This window comes from Terrapene carolina, unplaced genomic scaffold (genome assembly GCF_002925995.2).
Source record: "Terrapene carolina triunguis isolate 2854851 unplaced genomic scaffold, T_m_triunguis-2.0 Scaffold31, whole genome shotgun sequence".
Classification (NCBI taxonomy): Eukaryota; Metazoa; Chordata; order Testudines; family Emydidae; genus Terrapene; species Terrapene triunguis.
This window is the reverse complement of record NW_020664382.1, coordinates 1,270,515-1,283,980: the sequence shown is the minus strand read 5'-3', so window position 1 is coordinate 1,283,980 and position 13,466 is coordinate 1,270,515. Positions and strand designations below refer to the sequence as shown.

Sequence of the window (13,466 nt, the reverse complement as noted above, 5' to 3'; positions counted from 1 at the left end):
GGGGTGGGGAGAGGGATCGGAGCAGTCAGGGGACATGGAGCAGAGGGGTTTAGATGGGTCGGGAGTTCTGGGGGAGGGCTGTCAAGGGGTGGGTAGTGGTTGGATGGGGCGTGGGAGTCCCGGGGTTTTGTCTGGGGGTGGGGATGTGGATAAGGATTGGGGCAGTCAGGGGACAGGTAGGAGGTAGTGTCCTAGGGGGCCAGTTAGGATGGGGGAAGGGTCTCAGGAGGGGGCAGTCAGGGGACAAGGAGCAGGGAGGCTTAGGTAGGGGGTGGAGTCCTGGGGGGCAGTTAGGGGCAGGGGGCCCAGGAGGGGGCAGTCAGGGGGGAAGGGGGGGGGGGTAGGGCTGGGCTCCTCCCGTCCTCTTTTTTGATTGTTGAAATATGGTAACCCTACCTGATATCACACACTGATGTTACAGTCAGGAATAACTCCACTGATACCAGTGCAACTGGGAGCTCAGGGGCAATTGAGGGTGGAGAGCACCTTTTGGGTGCTACCCCAAAGCATTGCCTCTAGCTCTTGTGAGGATATGGGCCTCCAGAGATGGGCCTCTGGAACACTCTCAATGTACTTTGTACCTGGTGCTCTATTGAGTTCAGGAACCAGTCAGGCTACAAACGGCCTGTACTGAGGAATGTACCAGAGACCCCCCCCCGCCCCCCGCTCCCTCCTCACATGCCAGCACTAGCACTGAATCAGTTATACTGGTATTAGCACTTGTAGGAGCCACACTGGTACAAGGCTCCAGGGCTCAGATTCACAAAGGAATTTAGGTGCCTAAATTCCAGATTTAGCCACTACTATACTGTGATCCACAACCCCCCTGCTCAGTTACTGCCCCTCATGATGCCAATGGATGGTCACTTGGCCAAGAAAAGTGAATGACAATGATTCTATAGCCTGGTAGTTGGGGCCCTCATGTAGGAGGCCTAAATTCAAATCCTTGCTGCAGAGACTATTAAGTTATTTATCAAAAGTGGAACAGCTTCAAGAAGAGAGCTTGGGAATGCCCCATCCTAGAGTACGCCACAGCCCAGTGCTTGGGGCACTCTCCTGCAGTGGAGGAGGCTCAAGTTAGATCCCTTTTCCACATCACAAAGGGAAAGGAACTGAACCCAGGTCTCCCACAACGCAAGTGAGTCCCTGAACTACTAAGCCAGTGGTACCCAAACTGTGGGGCATGGAGGAACATTCGGGGGGTTGGGGGAATGGTGGGGCACAAGCCAGCACCCACTGGGGGCAGGGAGGGAGCGTCACCCAGCCCTACTGTGCCTCCAGGTTTGCTCTGGCCCTGCCCATAGCTTGGGCCCTGGTCCCGCAGCTGGCATCAGCAGTGGCTCCATGCCCAGCCATGGACCCAGCCTCGGCCCTGGCCCCTGGCTCCCAGCCTTGGCTCCCAGCCCTGGCCTTGGCCCCCGCTGCAGCTCCACCCTGGCCTGAGCTCTCAGTTCCCAGCCCCGACCGCATCTCTGCTCCCAGTTCCAGATCCCACTGTGGCTCCTGGCCCATTCCCGGCCGTGGCTCCTGACTATGGTTTCCGGGGCAGGGGTGTGGACAGATTCCATTATGGGGAAGGGTGGCATGATAAAAAAAAGCTTGGGGACTACTGTACTAAGCTACAGCTTATAAAGGAAGCACCTTTGCTTTGTGAATCCAGTCTTCCTTTTTCTTTGTTTTTTTTTTTTTTGTCAAAATGCTTGAAAGTTGAAAGACATTTATTTCAGGTAGAACTGAAACATTTCATTTCTACGTTACCAAAAAGAAATGACCTAAACATTTTTCAATTTGCCAAAAAAATTCAGAAAATGTCCTTTTCGGTTTGAGACAAAACTACACTTTTTTGGATTGTTTTCAAAATTGCCAGCAAACCAAAAAAAGCAAACAATCCATTATTTGTCCAGCTGTACAGAAGCACTCTTCCTTTAATCCAGTAAAGGTACCTATTTTACAATGTTTTCTCAATCTGCTGCACTCTACTGGTGAATTCCTGAATGAATGAATTGCAGCAGTTTTCCTGAAACCATCTCTGAGTCTTGTAGTTCACCAGCTCTGCACAGCAATTCCTTACTGGTCTGAATCTGCCCCTTCTTAGTGTTCATGTTCCTTATATCAAGTAGGGAGGGAATTGTGTCTAATAACTGATTAATCTGCCACAATTTACAGCTATCAGCGACTAACCCACTGCTCAATGTAAGTTAGTTCTGTGACTGAGCTTGAGGATGCCAGGCTGGTAAAGTTCACAGCTACAGACAGGGCTGGCCTTACCATGAGGCAAACTGAGGCGGCCACCTCAGGTGCCAGACTGTGGGGGGGGGGAGGCACCCCTAGGATCCAGAGTGTAGAAAATTGTGTCTGCTGCTGGTGCATATGTATTCTCTCTGCTCTAGATGCACAGAGATGGTGGAGTGCTGTGCTGGAGGAAGGAGGGCACAAGAGACATAACAGGTAGGCAGGAGAAAAGGTGAGAGGGAATAACAGAAGGCAGCAGGAGCTGCAGGGAGAGAGAGGAGGAGGAGCCTCTTATGTACCTCTCTAGCACTCCCAGGGACCTGGACTGATTAACACCAGCTTCTCGGGGAGCTTCCTGTTTCCTGCCGCTTCCCTGAACCCACTTGAGGAGAACAGGCAGTCAACTGAAGTAGTAGGAGCCAGTTAGGCCCTTAAGATGCTGATATCTTCTCTCACTCAGGCCCTGCTACCAGCCTGCTTATTTGTCCCCTTCAATTGATTGTTGAGAGCCACTATAGCTGGCACAGATCAGCAGTCATGAGTGAAAGAAGAAAACACCCCTTTGGGGCAGCATTCAGAAAAAGAAAGAAAGCTTTTCTATCTAAGCAGGAAGGAGCTCTCCTGAGATACATAGACACAAATGTTCACGGTGAGCCTTCCAGACCCAGTGAGGATGTGAGTGGTGAGGAGATGCCTGTTTTTCCAGTTAGTGAGAGTGCAGGTGACCTGGCAGCTACTGCAGCATCCATCTCTCCATCTCAAATGGATGTAACCATGCACATTCCTGAAGAAAAGTGTAGATCAGAGAAGAGTGTGGTGGAGGCGCAAGAAACAGCTGCTGCTGAGTTTAGTTCCTTAAGTCTAGATTATCCAGGACTGTGGACCCACTTGAGCAGTAGCCTGAGGGACTTCCTTGTACTGCATGGGCCACAGCAAGTGAAAAACTTCATGTCCCCCAAAGCCAATGAAAATAGAAGTTTCCATCCAACAGATTACTGGTGTGAAATCCCCAGTGGTGATAAAGTGGAGAGGCCATGGCTTATGTACTCAAAAACCCAGAATGCTGCCTACTGCTTTTGTTGCAAACTCTTCCAGTCTAATGTTCCAGCCACATTGGGTTCTACAGGAACAAAGGACAGGAAAAATCTGGCTAGAAATCTGGCATGCCATGAGAAGGCAGCAAATCACCAGAGAGCATTCCATAGGTAGAAAGAGCTTCAGATGAGACTAAGGTTAAAGGCCACCATAGATGATCAGCATCAAGAGAAGATTGCGTCAGAGTCTCTTTACTGGCAAAATGTTCTGAAAAGGCTCATTGCCATTGTGAGAATGCTTGCTACCCAAAACTTAGCACTGTGTGGCATTTCAGATCAGCTGTAACAATCAAACCATCGAAACTTCCTTAAAATTGTGGAGCTGATGGCTGAGTTTGATGCTGTTCTCCAGGAACATCTAAGAAGAGTCACCAACCAAGAAATGTACACACACCACTAACTTGGAAAAACAATTCAAAATGAGATCATACAGTTACTGGCAACAAAAGTCAAACAGAAGATTGTGGCAGATCTGAAGTCAGCAAGATATTACTCTGTTATTCTGGATTGCATACCTGACATCAGCCATACGGAACAAATGACTTTAATGGTGCGTTTTGTAACAACAACAGAACCTAGTGAAAATGTCCTTGCAATGGTGACTGTCAGAGAGTATTTTCTAGAATTTATTGACATTGATGATACTACAGGAGCTGATATGAAAAATGTGCTTCTGAAAAAGCTGGAAGATACGGGAATTGCGATAGCTGACATGAGAGGTCAGGGCTACGATAATGGTTCCAACATGAGAGGAAAGAACAGAGGAGTGCAGACATGGATCCGAGAGTTAAACCCTCAAGCTTTTTTTGTCCCATGCAGTTCTCATTCATTGAACTTGGTGGTCAGCGATGCAGCATCAGTTTTGAAGGATCAGAATCCATTAGCTATGGATGTAAGATCTTAACTACAGTTTCTCCTGAGCACTTTTCAGATAGGCCCGGAGTCCACAGCTTGGCCTGGGCCATGGGGGCCGGCTAACAGAGAACAAGACATATCTCAGAGGAAGCTGGGGTAAACAGATAACCTTGTGTTTCAAGTCAGTGTGCGGAGTCAGATAACTCCGAATGTAATTGGGCATCCTTATTGCGAGTTATAGACACATGAAGCGCTGAGAAAGGCCTCACCGTTACTCCCTAATGCAGGGCGGAGATAGTGGTACAATACCCCTCAGATCCTAGACAAAGTTCGTGGAGAGGCCTAATATGATTGACATGAGTTATGACACCCTCCCCTCACAGATGTATGCCAGTCCTAGCCCACAGAAATGCAAGGGTAAACTTGTGAAATTGTTAAGTACTAATTACTGCTTTTTCGCTTTAAATCTCTAGGAATGTACCTGTTGGTCAACCGAGAGAGCTGCTACCTCATTCCCCTGGACCCCAAAATTAGGATTTAACCTATACATTTTAATAGACATAATCTGGGGGTAATTACCTGTGTGTCAGCAATATGTTAATTTGCGCCATAGGTGGAGCCATTATGTAATCTTTTAGAACATTGGCTTATTGGGCTTATCTTGTCTTGCTGCTACAACCTATCCAGGGCTTGGGAAAACCCATCCCTGTCGCTTCTCTCCGCCCAATGAGCACCATATATAATCAATAGTAATTAATTGTTTTGCAGTGTCTCTGAGCCTGATAAGCAAAGTGACACTCCGCCAGCGCTGTGCGTAATAAACTCCTGTGCTTGACTCTACACGGTGTGGATTATTGTTCCTTCAAACTTCTAGTGAGGCTGCTTAATTTTTTAATATAATTCAAAGCATCTATGTATTTTTCTCTGCATCAATTCATCAATGGCAAATTTTGAAGCAACATCTGGGAACATCCTCTCTGACACTGAAACCACTGAGTGCCACACGATGGGAAAGTCGAGTGGAGGCGATAAAGCCTATCAAACACCAAATTGGGAAGATATTTGATGCCATAGTTGCCATTATGGAGGATAATGCTATGACAGGAACTGTCCATGGGAGAACAGTGGCAGAGGGAAATGGAATCACCAGAAACATACATAACTTAAAATTTCTGTGTGGCTTAGTGTTGTGGTATGACATACTGTTTGAAATAAATGTTGTAAGCAAGAGACTCCAAGGTGTTGACCTTGATATATCTGGAGCAATGGAACAACTGAACAAAGCAAAGTCATACCTACAGTCTTACCGGTCAGATGAGGGATTTCAAAATGTTCTGAAGAGTGCACAGAAGTTGGCAGAGGAACTTCACACTGAAGCTATTTTCCCACCCATTCAAGAATACAAAAGTCACTGAAGAAGAAGACACTGATTACAAGGCACGGGATAATCCCATAAGAGACCGCAAACAACAATTCAAAGTTGAATTCTTTAACCAGGTGATAGATTGTGCAATATAGTCAGTTGAAGAACGTTTCATGAAGCTCAAGGAACACAGCAGTATATTTGGGATGTTATATGATATTCCAAAACTCCTCACTATACCTGAAGAAGACCTACACCAGCAATGTAGGGCTCTAGAGACAGTGTTGACACATGATGACATGCGCGATATTGATGTGATTTAAGTGATTAACTGAAAGCCCTTTCAAGATACATTTCAGCAGGATCAACTCCAAAGGCTGTTCTGGAATATAAGTGCACAAATAAGATGACCACCCTCTTTCCAAATGCTTTTGTTGCTCTGTGCATACTTCTAACACTTCCTGTAACAGTTACCAGTGGAGAACGCAGCTTCTCCAAGCTGAAGTTAATAAAAACACATCTACGCTCCACAATGACACAGGAGAGGCTGGTCAGCCTTGCAAACATCTCAATAGAGCATACCATGAGAGGAGTAGCAGAGAAGTCCCATGAGAGGAGTAGAACAGGAAGAAGGCAGAATTGAGACCTTTCAAAGTTTTGGCCCAAGCAAGGGGACGTGGGGGCATCATTTGAGCTCCCCGCCTCAGGTGCCAAAATGTTGTGGGCCGGCCCTGGCTACAGAGCTTGGCTCTTTAGCTCAAGTTGTAGCCATTTGTGCTGCTTGCTCTGGAGGTATCTGATTAGTCCTTTATTCCATTAATGTAAAGGGACCTTAAAGTGAATGAGCCATTATGAGTATGAACTAGAGCTGGATGGGAAATGGTCTTCCGATCTAGCAAAAATGGAAGAGGTCAAGATTTTTTCGTTCCTCAATGAGATAAAATTGAGACCCTTAAAATTTTTCAAGCAGAAGCCAGGTGAGACAATAGCCAGTGGTTGAGGCACTCAGCTAGGATGTGCAAGATCCCACTTCAAGTCCCTACTCTGAATGGGGCAGAGCCTGGATTTGAACCCTAGGTCTCCCAGTTCCCACAAAGACAATTAGCGTTTTGAAGAGAAAGTCCCTCTTGGACCCAAGAAACCTTCCCAGTGAAAGTTTTGTAGAATCTGTCATAATCTTGTGAAAAGTTTCAGTTTCAACAAATCAGCATTTTACAACAACAACAGTTTCATCAAAAAATTCTCCACCAGCTCTGGGCATCACAATCTGATCCCAACTGAAAGTGCTGTGGTTTGTGTCAGAAATATTATTGACTAATGTCTCATCTGCAGAGCACTAAAGTATGTACATCTAGAGGAAGGGAGAAATATTGGGACAATTAGAAACAAAGGACAACCCAGCATTTATACATTTTGTTTTGATTCTTTTATTGCTTTGGACAGCTGCCCGGTACCAACCAACTGAAAAGAATAAAAGCTGTGATTAATTAGGTCATTGGAAAAGGAGTAAATCCAAGGCAAAAATGATCTGGAAATCAGAATGATTACAGAGTGCGAAGTGTAAGATGTGAGGGCTTTCTATTATTTTCCTGCGTGAGTAGTTCCATTGACAGAGAGGTTCCTGGTGAAAGTTCCTGGTGCACAGTCTCTTTAACAAGCTAGGGAAGAAAGAAAGAAAATGGGTTAAGGATTGAATTTTTTCATCAGATCCATAGAAGATTAAAAGCATTGGTTTGCCTGTGGCAAATAACAAAAAGTTGTATATCAGGCAATTGTTCAGCACAACAGTTCCCTCCTACACATCTTTCTATATGTTTAAGGCACATGAGTTATGAAGATCTATCAAGGAATGTGTGTAAAGGTGTTATTATTTCTGTTACATAGAGGAGATGACTAAGATGGGAGCTGTGATCCACAGAGGGGAAGTTCCAGACTGGCTGAGATGCCCCATCTGGACTCTGAACCACCTTCTTGTGCCCTCCTTGTGGCATTGATACCCTGATGACTGGTCCTAGGATGCAGGATCCTGGTTGGAGAGGGTTAGCTGCAGAGCAGTACTAAGTACTGTATGCACAACAACTGTCTTCATATCCCTTTAATGACACACAAACATCACTGCAGGCAACATTATAACAGCTGTGAGTGTCATGTAATAAATAATTATATCCTGCTTCAGCATAGGGGAATGGACTGGATGATCTCTTGACGTCCCTTCCAGGCCCATATTTCTATGATTATTCATTCCCCCTTTTTTAAACATTAAACATCTCTACCTCACTCACACCCTGCGCATGCAAGACTTGAACACAAGCAAATAATGAAGGAAAACTCCATGAAGCTTAGTCTAAGGGAATTCTCTACCAACGCTTAGCCTGCAAAGTATAATGGAGACCAGAAAGTAAAAGAATAAAATTCCCAACTACAAACTTCTGTGTGTTCATGTCCAGAGAAAATTAACTTTATTTCACACACATAACTTACCTTCTTCCACCCGATGAGGAAAAAAGCACCAGGGGACAGCAGGGGGGTTTGACTCAAAACAACATCCTCTTGCCTCACATTCTTTAGCAGGGATGCCGGGGTAACCACAGTTCTGTCTGAGTTTTACCTCTGTTGGACAGACCTCTTTATCTGTTTTTTAAAAAAAGGCACAATACCTTAGGTTTCTTTTATTCTAGTCATTATTAATATTACCATAGCACCTAGGACCCCAGTCATGGACCAGGACCCTAGTGCACCAGGTGCTGTACAAACACAGAACAAAAACACAGTCCCTGCCCCAAACAGCTGATAATCTAAGTATAAGGCAAGAGACATCAGATGGCTACAGACAGCTAGGTGGAGGCATACATGATGTTTATTTGTAATCTACTGACAAATTGTTAGTTTAATAGCACTGGACTCGGCTATAGAAATAGAGAGGCAGAGTCCCTGCTGCATCAAACACGTGCTGGGTGTGGCAGGGAGGGGAAGGGGTTCTGTGAGGGAGCCTGTTACAGCTCCTGATTCTACACCCAGCCTTGGTCACAGGTGCAGTTTAGAGCAACTAGGTACCAGCTGCTAGATAGGGATTGTGGGAGTGCCTGGTGCTTTGGCCACTCCCATTGCTCTGAGTGAGGTAAAGGGAGTGCAGTGGCAGCAGAGAATTTGGCCCGCATTTCCTACATAAGGTGCTAACAGCAGAAACTGCCTGATTTAAATAGTCCAGCAGAATGAAGGAATCAAAACCAGATCCCAGTACCTGGAAGCAAAAGGTTAAATGTTTTAATAATAATATAATAATTGGCTTTGTACAGATTGTAAACTTCTCTGATCTGGGGCACGTGTAACATGACAACAATCCAGCTTAGAACTTAAACGATACATTGATGAGGTTTGGCCAATGACTGAACATGACAGCCAGGCCAGTCTTCTCAACATAGGTACCAGATACACATGGGGCAAAGCTAAGCCTGTTTAGCTTAAGTCTAGAGTAAAGGGGGGTGGGGAGCCCTCCCACCTCAACAGGATCATGGGGAGGGATTGTGCCTCAGAGGCAAAATGCTTCCTAGAACTACCTAGCATGCAGGAGCAGAGTCAATGGTGGAGTCATGATCTTACCTCTTCCTCACCCCTCCCCACTAAAAACAATGGTGCTGTCTCCCCCTGCCCTAGGGAGTCAGAATGGAACAGCCCCTGTGTTCTCCAGATCACATAGACTTCAATTGATCCTGACCCTTTTATAGGTGCAGATCTGAGAAAGGGTCCCTAAAGCCCCACAGAAATCAGAATCTGGCTTTTAACAAGCAGGGCCGGCTCCAGCGTTTTTGCCGCCCCAAGCAGCGAAAGAAAAAAAAGCCATGACCGGAACTTCGGCGGTAGTTCTACTGCCGCCGTGTCATAAACAGATAGTTAAGGGTTAATGCCTCTTTTACCTGTAAAGGGTTAAGAAGTTCACCTAGCCCAGCTGACACCTGACCAGAGGAACCAATGGGGGGACAAAATGTTTCAAAAGGAAGGAGGGAAGTTCCCTTTGTCTGGGACAGTTTTCAGTTTTGGCTGGAGTGCAAAAAATCAAGGAATCAGTTCTTATCAGAGTAGTGAGTATTAAAAAAGGAATAAATAGGTTTTGTTTATTTTCTTTTTGTAACTTGTCTTGCAATTAGGGGAATAATCAAATTGGGTATTCTTTTGTGTGACTAAGTTTTGCCCAGGGGAACATCCTTTGTGTTTTGAATCTGTTGTCTGTGAGAGTAGCTGGTATGCTAATCTCTCACAGAGGTTTGTCTTTCACCTTTCTTTTCTTTAATTAAAAGCCTTCTTTTTAAGAACCTGATTGATTTTCCCCTGTTTTTAAGATCCAAGGGGATTGGGTCTGGACTCACCAGGAATTGATGGGAGAAAGGAGGGGGGATGGTTAAATTCTCCTTGAGTTAAGATCCAAGGGTTTGGATCAGTGTTCACCAGAAAACTGGTGAAGAAGTCTCTCAAGGCTCCCCAGGGAGGGAAAGGTTTTGGGGAGGGGGGGAGAAGACAGAGTTTCCCAAATAACTCATAAATCATTTGGGTGGTGGCAGTCAGACCAGATCTAAGCTGTTAATTGAGCTTAGGGGTTCACATGCAGGTCCCTATATCTGTACTCTAAAGTTCAGAGTGGGGGTAAAACCTATAACACGCCGCTTCATTCTTCGGCGGCAATTCGGCGGCAGGTCCTTCCCTCCGAGAGGGACTGAGGGACCCGCCACCGAATTGCCGCCGAAGAGCCGGACGTGCCGCCCCTTTCCATTAGCCGCCCCAAGCACCTGCTTGCTGCGCTGGTGCCTGGAGCCGGCCCTGTTAACAAGGGTGTTGTACCTCCTTAGTCAAGTGGGAGGAGCACAGCCTAAGTGGGGAGGCAAGAGCAGTTGTTCAGCAAGTAAGTCAGACTGAGGGAAATTGTGCTCAGTCTTCAATCATGTGAGGGAAGTAGGCTGTTTAGGAGGTAATCAGGGTCCATACTTCAAGCTAGGCGTGAAAATTCACATCAGGATCCAGAAGACCATTGCAGAATTGAAATCAACTGATAACTGCAGCTGTGCATATCTGTTTGGTAAATCTCCAGTTCCCCTTCAGCAGCTGTGGAAAAACTTATGTGGGCATATTTCACCACCATGCAGCCCAGGTATGGTGTTCCTGCACAAGAATATTTATTGATGTACAGTCCTGCTCTGAAAACTGAATCTGTAAAAATGGCACTGTGGGATTCTGCAGTTTGTTTCTCATGAGTCCCATAAGAAACGTTCCATTTATAAAATAAAATGATTCCCTCCCCGCCCCCCTAATTCTCAGAGTGCAAAATCAGTCTGGGCACTGACAGCCCACATGAATTCTTTCCATCTCATGTATCGTATACATTGTAATAAAGGTTCTGTTAGAAAACTGTGCCTGTTACAACTATGCAGCCTCACTGTCTTCAAATTATGTCCTCAGTGCTAAATGTGCAACTCCAGTTGCCTTCAATGAGTTTGCATGGCTTTAACTAATGGGAACTTAGAGCAGAAAGTTGCTGATGATGCAAAAGAAGGAATAAAACGCATCTTACTCCCAGAGCTGTGGTGGCTCTTCTGGCCCAACAGGAGTAAAGATCTGGTTGTGTCATTAAGGGTATGTCTACACTACAGGATTAATCCGAATTTAGATAATTCGAATTTGGGAAACAGATTGTATAAATTCGATTGTGCGCGGCCACACTAAGCACATTAATTCGGTTTTTAACCACATTAATTCGGTGGTGTGCGGCCACACTACTCCACTAATTTTAACCACATTAATTCGGTGGTGTGCGGCCACACTACCCCTAATTCGAATTAACAAAATCGATTTTGGTGCTACTCCGCTCGTCGGGGTGGAGTACAGAAATCGATTTTAAGTGCCCTTTAATTCGAAGTAACTGGCTCCGTTGTGTGGACGGGTTAAGGATTAATTCGGATTAACACAGCTAAATCCGAATTAAAGTCGTAGTGTAGACCAGGCCTCAGGTAACGAAAGAACTGAATACAGGGAGGGGTGGGGGAGAGGAAACCTGCTGAGCAAGAAGCTGCCTTTTTTGTATGCTTGCTTTTCAGAACTGAATCACACTTCTATTGTTTTCTATTTGACCCTGGTTTTTGTTTGTTTGTTTTCCCCCTGTCCTCTGCACTGCTAAATAGAGATCTGGCTACATAGGGGCTGGAATGGAAGCATTATCCATCTTATCTTTACGAAAGGTAATAAAAATGACTCGTCATGATAGAGACCAACTGTCTTATGGATGCTGAACCTAGTCCGTAAAGTATTAAGGTGTCTGTGAACCAAACTGCTACAGCAGGTCTAATGTGCAGTAGTTGTGTGAATAATAAGAGAGTTTCTAGACTTACCATTCTACTGCTGATGAGTGATTTGCATTGCCTCTCCTAGTCAATAAATTTATAAATATCTGATACTACAGGAAAAGCTTTACACAGGGTTTGCTGCCCTTTGGGTGTTCTTAGTAGGACTCTCCTCTGGCATAAGTTGCCTAAAAGCAGGGTTGAAATGGGCTTTATTCTTTCTTTTAAGAGCTCGTTAGTTCTCAAGCGTTTTTCAGGTAAAACTGCACCTCTTTCTTTTGGAGAAGGGGATTGAAAAGAGGTGTATCATCCCATGTCTGTTTGATGTTGTTTCTTCTCTTGGCCCTAAAATAAAAGGATTTGAATTCTGTGGCCTAAATCCTCTGGGTACCAGAGAGGATATTCTTGAATGCAGGTGTTTCACTACTTCTCTGTCTACTCCTTACTAGCCAGAAACAAACTTGCTCCAGTGTACATGTTCAATATCCTCCAATTACTCGTATTAAGAGTTGGTGGCTTCATTTACAGATAAGAATCCCTTGCCCTTCTTGACTTCAGTGGGTAGTACTAAATTAGAATTAAGCATTATGGATAAAATAAAACAAAAGGCAAAGGCAGCCCCTTTAGGTGTTTATTAATAGGACTGGACACCAGATAGCTCTGAGGTCTTTGCAAGGTACTCTAGAGGTTTTTGAAGCTAAAATTAATTCATTTATTCTGTATAGTGCCCAACTCTATGGAGGAGTTTCTACAGGGGTGAAAGTAACTTAAAGGACTTACCGGTACTCAGGGCCAGGGTCCTGTGGAGGGGGAGGGGCCTCAACCGGAAGCGGGGGGGGGTTCAACTGGAAGAGATATAAAGGGCCCAGTGCTCTGGCTGTGGTAGAGGCGGGTGGGAGCCCTGGGCCCTTTAAATCACCGCCGGAGCCCCATGGTAGCGGTAGCTGCGGCGGTGGCTGGGAGCCCCAGGGTTCTAGCGGTGATTTAAATGGACAGGGACTCCGGACGCCGCTGCTACCCCGGGGCTCCGGCAGAGGGGCTCTGGCGCCAATTTAAAAGGCCCAGGGCTCTGCTGCGGTAGTGGCGGCCGGGAGCCCCAGGCCCCTTAAATCACCGCTGGAGCTCTGGGGCTCCCGGTTGCCGCCACGACCCCGGGGCTCCAGCAGCCATAGGCAAACTAGGCAGCTGCCTAGGGCGCCAAGTGGTTGGGGGCGGACAAAAGCGCGCTCCGGGGCGGCGGTGGAGTGGAGGTGAGCTGGGGCAGAGGGGCGCGGGGAGGGCCGCCTGCAGCAAGTAAGGGGGGGGCGGCACACAGGGGACCTGCTCCCCGCCCAAGCTCACCTCTGCTCTGCCTCCTCCCCTACGCACGCCGCCCCGCTCTGCTTCTCTCCCTCCCAGGCTTGCGGCGCCAAACAGCTGATTGGCGCCACAAGTCTGGGAGGCGGGAGAAGTGGAACAGCGATGGCGTGCTCGGGGAGGGGGCGGAGCAGAGGTGAGCTGGGGTGGGGAGCTGCTGCACGGCTCCCCGGGCTGGGGGGTGGGGAGCTGCGCGGGGTGGGTGCCTCAGGGCGGAGGGGGGGGGTGGGGAGCTGCCGC

General features: G+C 46.6%; 1 protein-coding gene across 1 annotated transcript in view; it reads right to left on the bottom strand.

Annotated features, from left to right (window-relative positions):
- LOC112111324 (trefoil factor 2-like) overlaps positions 1-13,466 on the bottom strand; it is a 32,665-nt gene that overhangs the window by 16,720 nt on the left and 2,479 nt on the right. Inside the window, exon 3 of the mRNA XM_029911569.1 lies at positions 8,026-8,175. Within this exon, the coding sequence (XP_029767429.1) occupies positions 8,026-8,175 (150 nt within the window). The remainder of the gene's footprint in view (positions 1-8,025; positions 8,176-13,466) is intronic.